At 33.6% G+C, this 21,243-nt stretch overlaps 2 protein-coding genes across 4 annotated transcripts in view; both read right to left on the bottom strand.

Moving 5' to 3' along the window:
* Window positions 1-21,243, bottom strand: part of LOC148272648 (uncharacterized) — a 67,320-nt gene that overhangs the window by 19,735 nt on the left and 26,342 nt on the right. For 2 of the 3 annotated variants that reach the window (XR_015824806.1, XM_088239762.1), the window contains exons 14-17: window positions 19,289-19,394; window positions 17,398-17,933; window positions 13,920-14,068; window positions 7,680-7,773 (exon numbers count right to left, since the gene is read on the bottom strand). Coding sequence is in view for 2 of the 3 variants with exons in the window: in XM_088239762.1 (XP_088095888.1) it covers window positions 7,680-7,773; window positions 13,920-14,068; window positions 17,398-17,933; window positions 19,289-19,394 (885 nt within the window). In the remaining variant the exon portion in view is untranslated. The remainder of the gene's footprint in view (window positions 1-7,679; window positions 7,774-13,919; window positions 14,069-17,397; window positions 17,934-19,288; window positions 19,395-21,243) is intronic. The other variant, XM_088239763.1, reaches the window with a different exon arrangement.
* Window positions 10,272-11,826, bottom strand: LOC148272649 (uncharacterized). Its single transcript, XM_088239764.1, has one exon. It carries the CDS (start codon window positions 11,821-11,823, stop codon window positions 11,329-11,331), a length of 495 nt encoding a protein of 164 aa, XP_088095890.1. The 5' UTR covers window positions 11,824-11,826; the 3' UTR covers window positions 10,272-11,328.

The following is a 21,243-nucleotide window of genomic DNA, read 5'->3' as shown; positions in this document are numbered from 1 at the left end:
ACTAAGGCAGTTCATATTGAACTAGCCTCCGATCTAAGCACGGAGTCGTTTATAAACGCATTCAAACGATTTTTATCACGACGTGGACCAGTAAAGGTTATGTATTCTGACTGTGGAACCAATTTCATAGGAGCAAAGTCTCATCTCGATTCTGTCTACACTCTACTGGAGTCTCGGGACTTTAATAATAAATTCGCGACAGAATTACGAGAAAATCAGATAGATTGGAAATTCAATCCACCGTCCGCCCCTCATTTTGGAGGAATTTGGGAGAGTAACGTCCGATGTGTCAAACTCCATCTCAATAGGGTGGTCGGAAAACAACTACTTACATTTGAAGAAATGTCGACAGTACTTGCGCAAATTGAATCAATTTTAAATTCAAGACCGCTTTCTTGTTTAAGTTCCGATCCTTCGGAACCTTTGGCTTTAACCCCAGCGCACTTTCTTACGCTGACTCCTCTCAAGTCATTACCCGCTGAAAACACTTTCCCTAAGGAAATAAATCTCTTACATCGAAAACGATATGTCGATCATTTAGTTCAATCGTTTTGGAAAAGATGGAAAATAGAGTATCTTAATACTCTTCAAGCGCGTCAAAAATGGAACACAGACACAGATTCCATTCGGAAAGGCACTGTAGTTCTACTTAAATCAGATAATAGTCCACCATTCATTTGGCCGCTTGGGATAATCGAAGACATTTTTCCCGGAAGTGACGGTGTAGTTAGAGTAGTAAATGTCCGAACAAAAACAGGCATATATAGGCGTCCTGTCGTAAAGGTTTGCCCTTTGCCTAATCAATAAAACATTAAAAATACAGTCCACTTACTTATAATTAATTTAAAAATTTAGTTAGTTTTCGCTCTTTATGTTAATTTAGCTTGTTGTCATTACAACATAGTTAGGATTATTTGAATGCGTCCTTTCGTCGCTCAAACGCTCTATCACCTGCCTAATCAGGTGTTAATCTAAAAATGGAAAAGATATTCCATGATATGTTTATATGTAATTTATAGTTTGTTTTTTTTCTTTCATTATCGCGTATATAAACATACAGTTTTTTTGTTGTTGTTTTTTTTGAAAGGACTGCGTTCTGTCAAGCTGGGGGGCATGGTTAGGCCGATTGAAAATGTGTCACAGCGTAAATAAATTCCTATGCCTGTCTCCTTTTCTCTCGCCCACTTGAATCCTGTCCCTTTTGCACCTTTATAGTTTTAATAACTATTGAGTTGATGATTTTGCCACCTGGGGTCAGTGTCCGATTTGACCGCGATCGAAGTGCATGTTCGATTGAAAGTTTCGCCGCTCGCTCCGCCTTATCGCCGCCTCAGCTAAGTTTTGGAGAAAACAAGAAAATCAACTTAAAAGGTCAGTCCATTCACTCCATTTCCTTGCATCCATTTGCGCTGTGACATTTGCAAAATTTTATATACCTACTGCCGAGAACCAGCTCACGCATCGCCAAATGTTTTTCAAGTAAAATTATCATTAATGTAGGTTAAGTGTGAATAATCCATGCAATTTATAAGAACCTGCTGACGAGTTGTATGTACTCATATGCAACTCAGCAGGACTTTTGATTTAACACTATTTTGTAAATATTTTAGAAAAAAAAAAATCTTTCTAAAAAAAGGGAAGGGAAATATAGTCAACACGAACTATTGTCAGAATTCGTTTTTACATAGATCGTGTTCCACTTTTAACAGCTTCTTTAACCATATAGATATGTATCATACAGGATTACAATTATTCCAAAATAGTGAATTGAAAGCTTTTGAATAAAACTCACTTCACATTACATACATTAATATTGTTAATTTTAATCAAATTTTTCTACTAAAATTTGTATTACTGGGGCATTCCATCGTCACGGGTGGGACATTTCTCTAGTTAATTGTCACATATGTTTTAAAATTTTGTAACATATACGCAATTTATAATATTACTTTTTGAAGAAATGAACTTATTTTATCTTTAATCAATAATTTAGCAACAGAACATAAACCCTATTTTATTTCATTTGGAGATAATACCTAAAACACTCTTCTGTCACGGGTGGGACAAAAAATAGACATCAATTTAGTTATAAGAAATGTTTGACAAAAACTCTGCGAATTTATTTCACATTTTTACTGAAGTTAGACATTTTTTACATTCATTAGATTCTTAGCTATATGGAGTAGACGAATACACTAATATTAATTGCACAATTTAATAAAAAAACAGCTAATTTGTCCATGTCACGGGCGGGACAACAATTGTCACGGGTGGGACGCGTGCGATTTTATTGACGAAAAATAAGATTTTTCTAACAATATGGAAGTTTCTTACTATGTTTTTATCTTCTTCAGATAAGGCATGCTTAGCAACTCTTTTCTTTTTAGACTCGTTGAGAGAAACATCACCAAAATTGTCATAAACATGCTTGCGGATAATCGCTAATTTCTTGCCTGGACTAGAGGGAAACATTCTTTTTACCCTGCTTACAGCTTTTCCGAAGGTTTGCAGACAAGAGTATGACTCCAACAATGAGGATGATTGTTCATGTAAATGCAATGTACTTTGTGTAAGAAGTTTTTTTCTATGTCTATATTGTCTGTTTTTTTCAGTTTCTTTACGTCGCCTTTCATTTAATAGACTACAATTTTTTTTCTTTTTTTCTTCCTTTCTGCGCGTCTGTTCTTATCTCTGTCCTTCTCTAGCTGCGGGTGATTTTTTAAATGTTCAGGTCTCTCTTTTCATTTTTGCCTATATTTTCTCATTTGCTCAGCAGATGTTGTTTTACCCATCGTCCTGAAAGTTAAGTAATAAGCAAGCCTTAACAAACAAACTGTTAACACTCAATAGCTTAAACAACAATGTAACTATTAATGCTGAAGGTGGTACCGACAAATTTATATTTTGTTGTTAAATTAAAGCTCCGCGTTAAGTAACGTAAGCATTAAAAGCCCGATTGTTTCACCCGTGGCAAGTGTCCGACCACGGGTGGGACATGATTTAATATTTAAAAACTCTTAATTAACCGTATAGATAAGAAAAATTAAATTAGAAATGGCTTTGCTATGACATTCTACCTGTAGTCAACAAGTTCCAAACATAACATCAAAGTAAGTCAATGAGAATTGCAACTTTTATTAGTTTTTGTAACGGGTGGGACATGACTAATCATATTTAGTTCATTATATAATGTAAATCAAAAGACTTACCTTACTTGAAATTTAATCACACTTGTTTAATAGAAGACACTTCGCGGTATTTATTTATCACAACTAACTCGTGAAATGACAAACATAGGGGATTTTACAGTGCTGCCAACATTACTGATCTATGTAGGATTCATGAAAGTTTCCACCCTTAGAATTTACAAGTGAGCATTTGCGAAACCAAAAATTGTTTTTTTAAATTTTTTAAAAATGAAATGTTGAATTTAATGTTTTGGCTATTGATTTATTGAATAATCACATGATTTTTCAAACGTTTTTTATTTTACATCAAGGTTCACTTTCTCATGGAATACCCCTACTGCGAAAATCGCTTTACTGAAATTTTATCAACTACCTTTGGTTTAAAATCTTCTCCTTATATTGCTTTTTCAAATTTTAAATATTACTCGCTATACCTGTTATTCCTTCTTTTTTCTCTGCTGCATTGACATGTTTTTATACTTTTAAACTACTTTTAATTACTTATATTGTATATGTATATATTGCTGCTCTTACTATGTGTCATTAATTTTGAAGATGTTTTTTAAATTGACATAAATTTATTTTCTTATTTAAAGATTCTTCTCATCGTTTCTTTGAATCCCTTAAAATATGTATGTGTATATTTATATTTTTCCTTTTTAAAAAAATGTTTTTATTTTTACATCTAAGCATGTTTTTCATTCTTTATTTTAATTCTTAACTTTTAATTACTTTTACAAATTTTCTTAATTTTTTTACTTTAATTTTAATTTTTAAACAACTTCTATTTATGTTTATTTTCCTTCTTTTTTTGTACTTTAATTAATAACCTTACATATAATTAATTTATAATATGGAAACTTCACTGGTCCATTAGAGTTAAGTCATAAAACTATGTAACTGTACTGTATGTTTCCTAAATAAAAGAAAATAAAAAATAAATTAAATAAAAATAGTGAAGATGAATGGAGAAACACATTAAATAGGGGAGAATAAGGGGATGGCCATTTGATGGATAGGATAGCTAATTGGATAGCAGAAGTGCCTCGATTATGAACGCTTTCTTCATCTGTATATATCGAGACGGTATACTTAACTTCTGTACTATCTGTATCTACCTCGGTATGTTCTACCTACTTGTCATATCCACATCATATGACCGAAACGAGCCAACGGAATGACCGCAAGCAATTAGTCCGCGTTTCTTACGTCATTAACATTTAAAATAGTTCTCATTTATTGTTTAAATACGCTTCTATAATAAAAAGTGCTTACTTCAAAGCAATTATAAACTCCAATAAACCCAATTCAAGCAAAAAATGCTCGCTTGAACATGAACTTTGCATGACTTTTGGAAATCACCTGGACGGTACGCTTAACGATTGCCTGTGTGTATCTACCGATCGACTACAAAGCCGGTTCCTTTAACGTCTCGATACATACACTAGGAAAGATAGTAGATGGAAAAAATATAATACTAAATTATTTGTTTAGAGTGGTAACTTTTTAACGTCTAGATACTCTTATTTGCTAATAGGACAGAATCTAGCGACATTATTTTCACATATAGGCGTTAATTTTATTAAAGTGACAAATATGTCGGAATTTAATTCGACTTCAAAATTTACTTATTTCTCTCTCGTATTTTTAATAGAGAGAGAAATAAGTAAATAAAGGTAAAAAGACAGTAATTTTGGGCAATCTCATCATTAGTGGCGCTATAGCCCGTTGTGGGCATTGGCCTCCTCCAGAATTTGTCTTCACTCGTTCCTGCCTCTCTTCTCCAGCTCGTCAGGCCAATAGCTCTAATGTCACTTTCCGCATTATCCAGCCATCTTAATTTCGGTCTGCCTCTGCTTCGTCTGCCTTCCGGAGTGGTATAAAGAATCTTTTTTGGAGTACGGTTATCATTCATTCTGTGCACACGGCCCGACCATTGTAATCTTCTTATTTTGATGAATTGTGCAATGTCGGGTTCGCCATACAGCACCTCTAATTCACGATTAAACCACACTCCGTTTTGGTTGACAGCACCAAATATCTTCCATAATATTTTTCTTTCAAATACCATAGAATTAAGAACAGTCCAGAAACCGCATGCGCACATCAAACAGAAGGCGACTCATAAATGAGTAGGTTTACGTTTTAACCAATTAGTTTTATTTCTTTTCTATTTTATGCCAATTGCTAAAATACTTTACGCACTTTTTAACTATGTATTGTAAGAGCCCTCTGAGCATTCATAAAATGTTTAAGTTTGTAAGTGAAAATTCTTGATGGAAATTCATTGTAATTTATTATATAAATAAAAGACGAGTGATACTTTAATCCACAATAATTTAACACAAAATAATCTAAAAATAAAATACTTAAACTCATTTAAATATCATTATATCAACTCATTAGTCAACCTGAAAAATTTTTAATAATGATCCTTAAGATAAAAATAACTTTATTTAATTTACTCTCATATAATTTTGAATTCTCTATCTTTACCTCCGTTTTGTATAAATACATTGAACTCCTTAATAAAGATACCAGTCTCGAAGATGTCGCGAAAGCGATGAAACCGGACACTGGATATTCCAAATTTGTGGATTAAAGTATCACTCGTCTTTTGTTTATATAATAAATTCATAAAATGAATAAATAAGCAACGTGTGCCGGTTTGCCTTGTTCGCTTTCCCCAGGATAACCATTTTTTTCAAAGTGGTCCACTCTTGACCGTGCTCCCCTACACGTATATAAATAAATTGGAATGAAAATAAACAAATAATTGATTACGCTTTTTTAATTTCTAGGACCTGTTATCCAGGGAGCGAGGGGCTGCGCGGTATCAGATTCGGCTACTGATCTGTGCCACACCTTCATAGAACAAGCGATTAACAACAACATTATGAACTACCAGTGTGTTATTTGTTCAACAAACAATTGCAATGTCCCTACGATTCAAAATTAAAAAGGATAAATGATATATTTTAATTTGTGCGTATTTTTTTGACGCTGTTCTAGTTTTACACATACCGATAAATTGTATTCAAAGAATGTGATACGTAAATAATGGTATCGACAATGTTTTGAGTATGTCCAAATTTTCTGTAGACTGGCTGGATTTCCTTTCTAGAGAGTTATTTAGATCTAAATTTGTTGCAACAGAGAAGGAAAAAAAAATCGAGATGGGAATACGTAAGTCCTGGCATTTACAGGGCTTATGACCTGTCGTCATTGGCTGGTTTAAGAGGCAACATTACAGACTGTGTAACATTCACCATTCTGCCCATGTTAAAACATCCATGTTTCCTCAACTCCTCCACCTGTTGACTTTTGTGAATAACAACTTCAAAGGTCATAAGCCCTGTAAATGCCTAGACTTCCATATTCCCTCTCAAAAAAATTTTCTCTCTCTGTTGCAACAAATTTAGGTCAACATAATATCTTCGAATCATACCAAAACTGCTAATTCTGACATAAGTAGGTACCCATTACAAAGTATATTTGTGGTTTTTTTTTGTTTAAATTTTATTGTATTTTTGAATAAAATACTTAATTTTTGTAGATTGTATTTTTTTTTTTAATTTTCATATGTTCATATTATAAATACAGTCAAACTTGGTTATTACGAGGAAGATGGGACCGACTGAATTTGCTCGTTATACCAGAGAAAGGTTTTATCAAATCCAATCGCCATTGCATATTTTTTTATTTTTTTTATTTTTTATTTAATTTTTTGTACATAATGTTATTTGTACATTGGCGGGCTTATTGCCAAATGGCAATTTCTTCCAACCAACCAATGAAATAAAAATTATTTTTTATAATTCAAGTTACAGAACATATTCAATAGAAAAAACTATTAAAAAGCTAAAGTTATATAAAAATAGAAATAAATGTAATAAATTACCTTAAATCAAAACTATTACTCAATGGGAAAAAGGAAAAAAGAGGAAAGGAGGAGAGATTAAGTAAGAGAAAGGAGATGTTTCTTCAGACGTGATTTAAACAGAGATAATGTAGCAACATCTTTGATGGTGGATGGGAGATGATTCCACAGTCGAGCCGCATGGACACTATATGAGTTAGAGAAGAAAGAGGAATTGTGGATGGGTATTAAGAGAGTGCCTTGAGAATTAGAATGAAGAGGTAAACCACGAACTGATAAGCGTTGAAATTTTTCACGCAGGTATATAGGAGCGTTAGGACTATGAAGTACATCGAACAGAAGTGAGAGGGAGTGATATTCTCTCCGCTGTCTAACTTTGAGCCATTTCAGTTGCCTACGATAATCAGAAATGTGGTCATATTTCCTAAGACCAAAAATGTGCATGTATTCTGAAGTCGTTCTTGACAGTATTTCATAGAACCTTATTAATTTGAAATTGTAAAAAAAAATATTTTACAACAAATTAATCAATAATTTACTCTCTTTATTGGTTTTCTATTCCCTCAATTGATTTATTAAAATAGAAAACCAAAAAATAAAGAAAAACTTACCACATGTGGTTTTGGGGGTAAAATTGTGACCGAGGAACTGATAGCCCTCGATTTGTAAAGGGGTTTTTCTTCACCCTTCACTTTTTCGATTTCCCTGTAAAAAAATAATTACGTAATTAAAAAACACAAAAAATCTATATGTTTAAGAAGGCAATATAACAGGTCATATGTGTAAATGTTTTGACTTCCATTCCCTTCTGAAAAACGGTCACAGAAATAGCGAGATCTCGAATGTAATGAGAGAAAATTTGTAGACATTTTATCTTGTGGTTTTCTCCATACATTAATTCACTTTTATAACGAGATACTTCTCGGACATACCGAACAAAAGTGTTTATTTATTAACGGATATTGTCCATGTATACAATTTATAAGGTTTTTTTTTTTTTTTTTTTTTTTTTTTTTTATTTATTTGGAAGTTCAACAAGAATACATAAAATACATACATTTTTTAAGTGAGCATAACTAACGTTCTTTACATATATTCTCAATTATAGAACTTCAACATCTTTCATAAATTATATAAAATAAGAGTGTAAATTCAATTTAAGTAATGGTAAAGATTAAGTTTAGTGAAAGGTAAAAATAAAGAAAGATTTTTTTTTTTTTTTAAAGAAAAGAAAAGAGAAATTAAAAACATATAAGATATAATAAAATAGACTAAAATTAATTTACATACACAAAATAAGGATTAGGCATTTGATCTAAGATACATAGTAATGTTTTTTTTATAACCATTTGCTCTATCATGATAAATGTCAATGTTAACTTTTTTTTCTATTTTGTTATAGAGTCTTAACATACTTGCAAGAGGGTTAAAATGTGCCATATTGTTTGTAAAAATTGGAAGGTAAAATGTATTAGGTGATCTAAGGCGCCTACGGGGAACGTACAATGACACACTTTGAACACAAAACACTGAATCAACATTATTGTGAATTATATTATACAAGTACATCATATCTATAATTTGTCTCCTAGTTTCTAACTTTTCAATTTTAAAATACTCCAAGCGCTCTTCATAACATTGAAGTATTCTGCCCATGTTACACTTAAACGACAAAGAACGAAGAAATTTTTTCTGTACAGTTTCAATTATATTTTTATAAATCACATAATGAGGTGACCAAACAATACTTCCAAATTCCAACTTGCTACGTACAAGAGAATTATACAAACAAATTATTGATGCTGCATTTCTAAATGGCTTGGATATTCTGTGTATGAAGCCCAGCATTTGTAAAGATTTCTCTTTAACAATATTGAAATGATTGGAAAAAGTTAAACGTGAGTCAAATGTGATTCCAAGATCTCGGATTGTGCTTACTGAGTTGAGGTCAATATTATTAATGCTATAAGTAAAACAGTTTTGAGTTCTTTTTCTTGTAAACGTTATTTGATAGCATTTTTTAACATTAAGGTGCATATCATTCAGTTTACACCATTCACTTAAGGAGTCAAGATCTTTTTGAAGCATTGCGTGATCATCTGTTGATTCAATTTTACGAAATATTTTCAAGTCATCAGCATAGAAAAGATAATTACACTCTAACAGGGAGCCAAGATCGTTTATAAAAATTAAAAATAATAATGGTCCAAGATTAGAGCCCTGCGGCACACCAGATGTTACAGTTAAAGGTGATGATTCAAATTTATTTATGCATACAATTTGGGTTCTGTTTTTCAAATAAGATATCATCCAATTTAGAAGATCGCCATGTATACCGATTGCTTCCAACTTTTGTATCAATATATGGTGGTTAACTTTATCAAAAGCCTTCTGGAAATCTGTATACACAGCATCCACCTGACATTTTTTATTAAATGATGAACAAATATAGTCACAATATTCCAGAAGGTTAGAATTGATAGATCTTTTAGGAAGAAAACCGTGTTGCTTGGGACAAATTAATGGCTTAACATATTCCAGAACAACTTTATAGATTAACGATTCAAAAACTTTGGCAAAACATGAAAGAATACAAATAGGTCTGTAATTCGTGACAGACGATTTATCCCCAGATTTATGGATGGGGGTCACATTAGCAATCTTCCACAAATCAGGAAAAATACATTCATTAAGAGATTTATTAAATATCATGTACAATGGTTTGCTTAATTCATTGCTGCAGTTTTTTAAAAACATACTTGGTATCTGGTCAGGCCCTGGACCCTTATTGATATCCAAATTTTTTAGAGAAACTTTGATTACATCTTCGTTAATTTTTAAATCAGATAGGTTAAATTGGTGGTATCTATCATTTGATACTTTGGATGTATTTGATACATTCTGAACAATGTTTGATTTACTGAAAACAGAGGCAAAATAATTCGAGAACATTTCAGCTACGGCAATTCCATCACTGGCGCGTTCATTTTCATATATCATAACTTTTGGAATACAGTTAGTAGCACGCTGTGTTTTAGTAAATGACCAGAATACCTTCAAATTGTCTACTAAGCCTTCCTCAACAGATTTAATATAAGTTCTATAGCATTTCTTTTGCAAAGCTTTGGATCTTTTTCTTAGGATGGAGAATGCCTCATAATCCAGTGGATTATTGTATTTTTTCGCCCTCGTCCGCATTTTATGTTTTTCTTTTAAAGCCTTAATTAATGGTTTACTAAACCATTGTGGATAGTTACAATTTGATTTACTATTTTTAAATGGGGCATGTCTATCTATTATTTCCCATAAAATGTTGTAGAAAATCAAGACCATATCATTTGTATTATGTTCTCCAAACTTCATCTTCCAGTCTTCAGATGATATGTCTTGACGGCAGAGTTCGTAATTACATTTTTTAAAGTTGTATTTGAGAGTTTCGCAATTTTCATTCAATAATTGAGTATTCTCAATTTCAAATGAAATTTCGATTGCTGGATGATGCTGATCAATTGCTACAAGACCGTCGACTGGAAAAACTTTTAAATTATTTTTATCAGAGAAAACTAGATCCAATATTCGACCATTATGATTGCATTGATAATTAAATTGATAAACGTTACAGATACATGCAAAGTCAACCAAAATTAATGATTTTGGGCTAGTATAATTTGTAGGACAGAGAAAATTATTATTACCTGAAGCATCTGATACCCATTTAATTTCAGGTATGTTAAAATCGCCCAGAATGATGCATTGTGAATTTGATTTACGTTGAAGACATCTGTACTGAAGCTTTTGAAAGCAGCTATTATAGTTAGAGATATTTAAATTTGGAGGAATATATGCTACACAAAGATAAATACTAAAGTTTGAAGTAATATTCGATTTGATTTCCACCCAAATGTCTTCATTTTCACTTTCAAATGTTTTATTTCTATTGGACACTAGTTTTTTCGAGACTGCTATCAAAACTCCTCCACCTTGCCTTGAAGTAGAACTTGATGTTTCGCGATCTCTTCTGAAGACAGCATATCGCCGGTCAAATATTTCTTCACTAAATATTGTTGAGTTAAGCCAAGTTTCCGTCAAGCAGATTATGTCATAGTTATTATTTAAAACCTCTTGATGAAAATTTTCGGTTTTTGTCTTCATGCCTCTTGTATTTTGATAATATATATTTAACGAAGTGAAAAGAATTTTATTTGTTCAATTTCATGTACATTTGTTGCATAAGAAATAAGAAGAGAAATCACCTATAAATTAACTAATATTATTTAGACAATCTAAACTCTTAATTAAAATGGCTGGAGATGTATCATTCCGTCGAACAAAAATACGACCGTTTCGTGTCCACACATATTTGATTTTTTTCTCCTTTGCTTTAATCCTCGTAGCTGCGTGGAGGGTTTTGTTTGAAGGAGAAAGATGTTCACTAATATATATAGGAAATTTTGTTCCTCCAATTCCAACGTGCGAAGTATTTATTTTATCTCCTGGGTTTTCCCGGTTGAACTTCATAACACCACCAAGCAGGGCGTCCCTACATTTAGTGCTAGATAGCTTTACGATGACTGAACGAGGTCTATCACTACTTTTGTTTGATTTAGACACCCTAAAGCATGAAAGTATGTCAGAATCATTTAATTTCATTCTGACAGTCCTTCCCAGTTGAGTCACCAAATCAATAAGGTTTTCATTTTTATTTTCCGGAATACACTGCATTTCGATATTATGTTCTCTTGACTGTTGTTCCATCTGTGAGACACGAAAACTCAGCTCTTTGACTGTTGTCACTAGTTCATTATTAACGGTTTTCAGGGAGTTGTTTTCGCCTTCTAGATTTGTGACCTTAAGTAGTAAGTCATCATATTTTGATGACAGGAAAGAGATAGTTTCCAATATTTTATCGTTCTGATTGAGAATTTTTTCTAGTTTACAATCAATATCCATATTTTTTTTTCCAGAAGATGTTACGCTTTTCTCCTTAATGGATTCTGTAAAAACTATTGGAGATTTACTGGTACTAGATCGTGGATCATCTATCTTACACTCATCACATTTCCAGTTGGCTCGATATATTTTAGACATTTTTTTAAACATTTCTGTTGTCGTTCCCGCGCATTTGGGATGTACAGTTAGATAACATCGTGCACATTTTAGAGCTTTAACGGGACTTACCGATTGAACACACTTGCTACAGTTCATTTCGTATTTTTGTTTAAATATTACAATAAAAGATTAGTTTAAAACGTTTAAAAAAAAGAAAAGAAGCATTGACAAACATAAGGGACATCGAGACGGGACTATTTATTTAGTGCTCGCTTAAATCGTTGTAAACTTAAACCAAAAAAGTCCAGATCTTGTCTCGGGTTAACAATACGACAAAGACGGGTCATTGGGATATTAAGGCCATAGTTTGTTCTATGCTGATCGATGAACAGTACTTCATTGTTTCTCAATCTACGAGTCGGAATATTGAATTTTACTTGTCCCAGTAATGATGGAACATCGATTATACCATTTAATATGCCGAACATATATATGGAGTCAATATAAGTTCTACGTTTTTGTAGACTAGAAATATTTAACACCGACTCTATTTCAGCATAAGAATAATTATCCCTCTCTAGTCCGAGCATCCACGCTATTTTTCAAAGCAAGCGATGTTGGACTGATTCAATGTGATTTATGTGATTGACTTGGAAATGAGACCAGACCACGGAGGCATATTCTAGAAGAGGGCGAACAGTTGAGCAATAAAGAGTTTTGATTGTACGGACATTAGTAAAATCAGAGGATATTCTGTTAATGAAGCCAAGTAATTTCAGTGATTTATTTACTGTATTATCTATATGCTCGTTGTATGTCAGTTTATGAAAGATGAAAGAATTGAAGGAATATAGATGTTCAAATATAGGCAGAATGGTGAATGTTACACAGTGTGTAAAGTGGCCACTTAAACCAGCCATTGACAGGTCATAAGCCCTGTAGATGCCTGGACTTCTATATTACTTTCTCTTAAATGTTCTTCATCTCTGTTGTAATATGTTAACAGTTTATATCATTTTAAATATGAGTACATGAGAAAAAAAAATACATAGAATATAAAGAAAAAACATAAAACAATAATACATTCATACTAATTAAAATTCAATGTAGTATTTACACAAAAGAGTTCTTTAGTTGTTGTTAGATATGGGAGGTCACATACTAACTTCAATATTTTATTTTGTTGTCTTTGTAGTCTGTTTATGTAGTTTATGAAACACATATTTGCTGCAGAAGTTTTGACATTGTTTTTCAGTTTTTTTTTTTACGTTCTGTGGTCAATGCTTAATAAACGTTAAGAGAGGAGTTTTAAAAAGATTCAAAACCTAAAAAAACCATAGAAATGATAGTACAATACATCAAAATAATTTTGTTTAATTTTTGGCTATGTTCGATAGTCTAAAAACAAACATAAAAAAAACTCTGAACTTCCTCAATAGAGGATATTGGATGCTCTATTAAATTTATCCATAAAAAAAAATAAAATCAATATTCATGCATTGCTTAATTTATCAAGAATTTTCACTAACAAACTTGAATGTTTCATTTATCACAGTTAAACTAATATTTTTATTTATTTTATTAAAAAGGAACAACTTGCTGAGCCTCTTTTTTAGAGGCTTGTCAGCAGGTGGGAAATAGGATACCAGACCAATTGAGGAAAAATCTTTCTTGGATTTATTTCTTGCAACTGGCGAGAATCGAACCCGCGAGGCTAGTTTCAAAGTTGGCTGTCTTACCAACTGCGCCTGCCAAATAAGGTTAAATCTAGTCAATAAATAAATAAGAGGAACCGGGCGTACTTGTGTGTTTTCTTGGGGCTGAAGGCCGGTTTTTTGAAGACATTTCCCCTCCACCCGCCATCCTCGGGAGACTCCCTCTTCTGTTTGCGGGACAAGAATCTCTGCTGATTGGACGGCGTCTTGTCGTTGGAACTCGATGACGCGGCATTCTGAAATCAATAAATGGTTAACATTAAAAGATCATTAAAAAGTAAAAATGAGAGTAATTACTAACTAACTAACTAACTAACCATCACGCCATTTCCCCGGAGGGGTAGGCAGAGAGGATAGAACGCCACACCACTCTGTCCTGGCACACTTCCTTTGCTTCCTTCACATTCATACATCTTCTCATGCACGCACGTCGATTATTCCGACTTTTCACATGACCACTTTCAAGAATTTGTTGTACTTGATCATGCCATGTCTTTCTCGGCCTTCCTCGACTTCTACAACCATACACATTCGCATCATAAATCTTTTTAGCCGTTCTTTCATCATTCATTCGCTCCACATGACCGAACCATCGCAAAAGACCTTTCTTAATTTTGTCGATAATGCTTAACTCAGCCTTGCATTCTGCTCTAATTTCGACATTAGGGCACCTATCATACATTGTTTTTCCGCACATTCGCCTGAGGGATCGCATTTCAACAGCATTCAGTCTACTTTCGTCCCTTTTTTTCCAACTCCATGCTTCGCTTCCATACATTAGGGTTGGTACCAGAACTCCATTATGAACTGCTAATTTAGCCTCTTGCGATAGACACTTATTTGCTACGACAGACTTTAAGGCACCATTAACTCTGTTACCGGCACTAACCCTCCTTTCAATATCCTTGTCCATATTTCCATCTCTAGTAAACATACTACCCAGATATACAAATTCTTCGACCTGTTTCAAACTATCTCCATTTACTACAATCTTACATTCAGTCATAGTTACATTTCTTTCAAAGACCATGACGTTCGACTTTTGCACATTCATTAGCAAATCACTCTCCTTGCACACTTCGTAAACCTTTGTAACCAAGGATTGCAGTTCCTCTACCAGAGTAATTACAAAGAAACAATTTCCAGAGTAATTACAAAGAAACAATTTATTTGTAAGGCTGCAGTCAGCCTTAGGATGTTTGAAAATTTGTATATGAAAATACCCTGACATAGAGATCGGCAGCAAAATCAACTTTATAAGACTCTAAGACTAGAAAATCTCTCTAGAGACGTGCTATTAAGCAAACTATGACATACGGTAAAACCCCCGTTTTACGTTTTTCAAGGGAGTAGTAAAAAAAAGTGTTAAACTGAGGAAAACGCTAAAGTGAGGAAATGAAAAACTGCAGAAAAATTGTGAAAACAGTCTTAATTGTGGATTATTCATATTTGCCTAGGATTTCATTAAAAATATTTTGTATTTTTTCAATCAACACCACAATGTGTGTTTTTTTTATTGAATTTAAAAAAAATGTTTAAATAATTTTATGTAGGTACTTAACCTTAAAAACACGAAAATAAAAATTTGAATTAGCATAAAATGAATACAACGATTTTTTCCCTAAATATTGGGAAATTTTGTTTATATGGTATCACTTTTTTCAGTATGGCATTACAGAATTTCAAATGTCATTTACATCGCGGCAAAACTGTTTCACACATTTATGATAAATGTTTGAACTATCTTCTTTCCATACTATGTTTATAACTTCAAATAATATTTCTATTGCCAATTTTCTGCATCGTAATTTATTGATGTAAAGACTTTATTGTTCTTAAACATGCGTCAACCGCATGTCATAATTTAGTAAAATGTCAAAATGGACACTTATGCAAAATGGTCAATTACACTCAGTAGCGTGCCTAGGGTTTACGAGTAAGGCAAGCCCATATATATATTTTTTAAATTCACATGTAATGTAATTCTCTGACGGCCTCATAGTATAGTGGCCAGCGCATTTACCTACCATGTAAAAGGTCTCGGGTTCGATTCCCGACATGGTTGATTTGAAATATTTATTTGAAAAAGGTGTTTTTACACTAGAATGTGTCATAGTCCCTGGACTGGTACTTGAAACGTAAGACTGATCATCTTACCTTCATGTAGCAAAAATGATTAAGATACACTGCGATTGCAGTGCTCTATGCACCATTAGGTGCGGAAAAGGAATGATGATGAATTCACTTGTGTGAAAACATGATGTATGCTTTCTTCACTACAGTTGTACAGTCTGCAAAGCATCCAAAAGGTATATTTTTTTTTTTTTATTTATTTCTTAAGTTAGCTTATATTAAAACTAATATAAACTATTATGTACATTTACATCATCTGTATATATTTACATTTCCTTACAGTAACTTATACATTTATTTTTAAATTCTATATTATGACGAATAACAATATTTTATGAAAATATGCATAGGATAATCTTTCTGAGTTTGTTTAAATAAACGAAATAAAGAAAACACAATATTATTTTATATAAAGTAATTCCTCAGATATCAACCATTACCAATAAGTAACATTAATAAAATATAGCATGCGTAGAGTTGAATAATAGTCATCGGAACCCATAGATGCATAAATATAATAAAGATAAATTATAATTGATATAGAATATTGGAAAAGGAAAGTAGATGGGCAAATAAAAAAGAAACGTCGGCCATCTCCGAATTCTTTTTATATATGACGTTTGCACAAAATGAAGTAAATTATCATAAATCTTAACCAGTACGGGTCTTTAATCAATGAAGATAAAAATAACCGTTTAAAATTATCAAATTCCGTAAAAAAGAGCATAATAAACAATCGTAAAGTTTGTTCGATACGAAATACAAGAGGCGCTCTCTGCCAACTTTACCTTAAAGAAGCTGGCTTCAGATTCCCATATAAAACTCAACATTTTACGAGTTTACTGTTTGCATCACATGCGAATTGCACCGTGAAATAAGCCCCATAAGAACCCCACGTGCGTGAGCGAGATGAGAAGACATAGTGTCGTTCGCGCACACGGATTTCATACGGTTCGGATCTCGGGATGCGAACAGTACCAACGTCGTCAACAGATCTGTAATTCTCATGCGGCGCGAAATTTAAACTACGAAATGAATTATTTTTAAGCGTTCGGTCCAGATTTGGTAATTTTGAAATAAAATTAATAGGCGAGCCCGGCTTATGGGCTTCTATGGAAATACCGCCACTGATTACACTGCACCTACTTTGAATTTAGTTTGAGACAATAATTTACACATTTTTTTATTTACCTCGATTTAATTCTCCATTCACGCGGCGGCGCGCGGCTTGATGTATTTTGACAGATCGAATGAGTTATTAAAAATTTTGAATGTAAAACCAGGGTTATGAAAAACGTAAAAAAACATTAATTGGGGGGAATATTTGAATGAGAATTGAATGAGCAAACCAATCCATCTAAGAGGGTTTAAAACAGAGAGATGATACACTATTTTATAACAAAACACTAATTTTTTAATACATTTATCTAACCTTCTTCAGTTCCATGATGTCCTTCTCCAGAAGCTGCAACGACTTCTCTCCACTCCTCGGTGATGGAGTGTCTTTCTTTTCCTTATCGGAGACGATGAGCGCCTTTTTCGGACTGTCGTTTTTGGGAGTTGCCAGTGAACTGACGACAGCTTTCTTACTGGCAAACTTTTCAACGAGGACCACCTTGTCTTTCTTCGCTGGTTTTTCTTTGTCACTCGTGTAGATTTTGCTCTTGGGCTTTTCGGGAGATTTGTCAATTTTGTCGACCTTTTCAACTCGTTTTTCCTCGCGTTTCTCGGGCGTTGCTTGCGGCTTCTCCGCCTGACCGGCGGCCGGAGTCGGCGCGGCGGCCTTGATGAGGGCTCGATGCTTCTCCTTGAGTTGCTCGGCGAGCCGCCTCTGCATCTTGACCTCCTCGGCCTTCTGCAGGATGCTGGCTTTGGAGGACACGGGTGTAGAGACCTTGGCGGGCTGCTGCAATTCGGGCGGCTGGACGGTCTTCAGTTCGATGTACGTCGGACTGCTGTCGTCCTCTGCTGAGATGATGACAAAATAAAAAAATATGAAGTTGGCGATAAATTATTATGCCCTATGCATATTTGCGATAGGTGTTACGCTTTGTAACTTATAAGTATTTCAAAAATGTTCAAAAGGCTCAATTTTGTCAAGAATGGTTCCTTTTAAGATGGCAACACTTGGTTCGAATTGTGAAATTTTCGGAAAGGCGGGATGAGATGTTGGAGCTAAAAGCATAGGAACGCGGGAAGCCATTGAAGAATTTGAGCCGGCACCAAGAATGAGAACATCATAAGGTCAATATTCCTGCTTATATCTTGGACCTAAATCCTTAAACAGTCTGCCAAAAAATGTTCGGGACTCAAAAAAATCAAAATTCAAAAAGAAAAAAAATTATATATTGATGGATAGAAAGGCAACTAACCCAGAAAATACGGTCTGTATATGTTTGGATAATTTTTATAGTTTTATTTTTGTGAAAATCACCTCAAGGGCGCTGTACAATAAATAAATATCCCAGCATGTCTTGCAGCTACAGAGCACATGGACAGTTGGGATTCTAGTTCATCGTCTCCAATTATTCCACAACTCGGCTCCGGAATATCTAAGGGAACTATGCATTCCAGATGAACTAGCTGACAGGCGTCTCACCCTTAGATCAGCTACGTCTACGGCGAGAGGAAAAGTTATTATACCTCTACGCAAACAGCGCACTAAATTTGGTGAATGCGCATTTGCGGTCGCAGGCCTTATGGCATGGAATGCTCTCCCAGCAGAGGTGCGAGGCTGTGAAAGTGAAGTCATGTTTCGGAAAAAACTTAAAACCCACTTGTTCTCTAAATCATTTGAATAAATCCGTAGCACGTGACAACAAAATAAATTATTTTGATTAAATTACAAATTTAAAAGCTTCAATTAAATTAACTTAATAGAATCACCATGTAAAGCGCCCTTGAGGTATTTTATTACGAAAATGGCGCTATATAAGTTATCCATAATAAATAAATAAATAAATATGATATAAAGGAGCTAGATTACAGCACGTCTTGCAGCTACAGAGCGCATGGACAGTAAGAAATCTAGATCCTGTTTACATTTTACGGTCACTGTATAATTCCTTTAATCCAAGTTTAAAATCAATTATTTATTTAACATTGACTCTATATCAGCATAAGAATAATTACCTCTCTCTAGGCCAAGCATCCACGCTACTTTTCGAAGCGAGCGATGTTGGACTGATTCAATGTGATTTATGCGATTGACATAGAATGGAGACCAGACCACGGAGGCATATTCTAGTCTTGGGTTTTAATTATGCCTAGTTGTTTATACGAGGAAATCGAGACAAAACAAGACAATGTTCTCTGTTCCTTACCCAACTGTGTGGCAACGGGGCTGCTCACGGGCTGCGGGTTGTTGGCCTCGATGAGCGGCATCTCTATCAAGGGCGGAGGGTTGCCAATTTCATTAGAGAATTTTACCTGTTAAAAGAAAAAAAAACGTATTATATAAATATATGATTTATTTATTTAAACGCCTTTTAGGCTTTTACATGTTTTACATACATATATACAAATAAAGACAGACATGTATTTTACAAAGAAGTAGCAAACAATATATAAATGATTTTTAGAAGAAAAAGAAAAATATCAAAAATATCATCTTTACATATTAGTATAAAAGTGGAAAGAACAGAAGTGCATTTTTAAATATGAAAACAGAAATGCATTTTACACAAAGAAAGGAGCAAAAATAAAAATGAATTAAGAAGAGAAAGAAAAATTAAAATTAAATAAAAAAATAAATAGAAATCATTACATATTAGTAGAAAATATATGAGGATACATAATAATACATACATATATTGCAGTGGAGAACAGGAGTACATTTTTGCTTATAAGTTGTATTAAAATAATCTTAAAATTAGAAGAAGTTAGAAAAATACTTATTTAGAATACATATATATGTCAATAAACGGTAAACAATTGAAATCAACATAGTATTATTTAGGTATTACAATTTGAAGATAGTAAATTGATAGACTGCCTTTTAAAATTCAAAAATGTTATATTAAATATATCTACGTCATTTGCGTATTCATTTGCAAATGTATGAATTCTCCTTATTGGCGAGTGTGCACTGTAGTTTGTTGTGGATACATTTACATAGAATAGTTTATTGAATCGGGTAACCCGGCCCGGAACTCGCGAGTTAATCAGTTGTAACAGTTCGAAACAATCAAATATTGAATTTAATATTTTAAATAAAAATGACAAATCATTCAGTTTTCTTCTATTTTCTAATGTTTGTACATTTAAATATTTATTTAAGTATGAGTAATTAATATCTTCAACTAAAATACCTAATTTAAAATTAATGAAACATAAAAATTTATGTATTTAAAACGTAATGTTGTCCAGATGTTGTCTGGGCACGGTGAATTTAGGTCAAAATTATATGACCTCGCACTGGTGAGAGATCCTGAATGTGCTTGCGGAGAGCCCCGTCAGACGGCAGAACATATCCTTTGGCGGCCGCCGTGGTGTAGTGGTCAAGACGCTTGACTCACGCACGGAAGGTTCCGGGTTCGATTCCCGGTGAAAACACAAAAAATTAAAATGTGATTTTTCTCAAGCCTGGGTGTTCTATGATGTAATTCACCACTGTAATTAGGCCTCCTGGCCTGTTGTGGTGCAAAAAAAATGTAATGTAATGTAAATCCTATGGCATTGCTCGATTTTAGATACTGAAAGGGAAAACATGCTGAATGGCTTGACAGAGGTGACGAGGCCGATGTGGAATCCAAGCTTATTGGCTAATCCAACTAACGTTAAAGCATTTTTTCATTTTGTGAGCGAATGGGTGCAAAAATGGGAGGAACTGTGTAAAGGCCTACCACGAGTACAAAATCAGTTTAAGATAAGAGGATACATACTTGGGTTCTAGCATCGGTTGTCTGAACTGAACTCTTGTCCGTCTGTGTTGTTCTTGTCCCATAGAAGGGAAGTGGTAAATTACAAATCTAAATAGTAGACTAACTCGAGAGAACCACGCGCTGTCTATGCTCTAGGACCTGTTTCGTCTGCTCTAAGGTCTAAGAGATTGATAGGACGATTAGGGTCTTTGCATGGGATTGTTTCTACTGCTGGTATTAGGATAATGGTTTCTGTGAGGGATTCAGTATTATGACGGGAAGTAATTTCGCCTGAGTTTGATGGGGATTCTGTTAGGATCTGTGTTAGGATTTTGCCGTTAGTGTCTTGATAATTTGATGTTCCTCTGTGATTTGGTAAAGATAAGTATTGTTTTTCTTCTGTTGCTTGAGTGCAT

The sequence above is a fragment of the Micrasema longulum genome, unplaced genomic scaffold (genome assembly GCF_059751315.1).
Source record: "Micrasema longulum isolate JH-2025_06_02 unplaced genomic scaffold, ASM5975131v1 h1tg002260l, whole genome shotgun sequence".
NCBI lineage: Eukaryota > Metazoa > Arthropoda > Insecta > Trichoptera > Brachycentridae > Micrasema > Micrasema longulum.
This window is presented reverse-complemented; position numbering and strand designations above follow the sequence as displayed.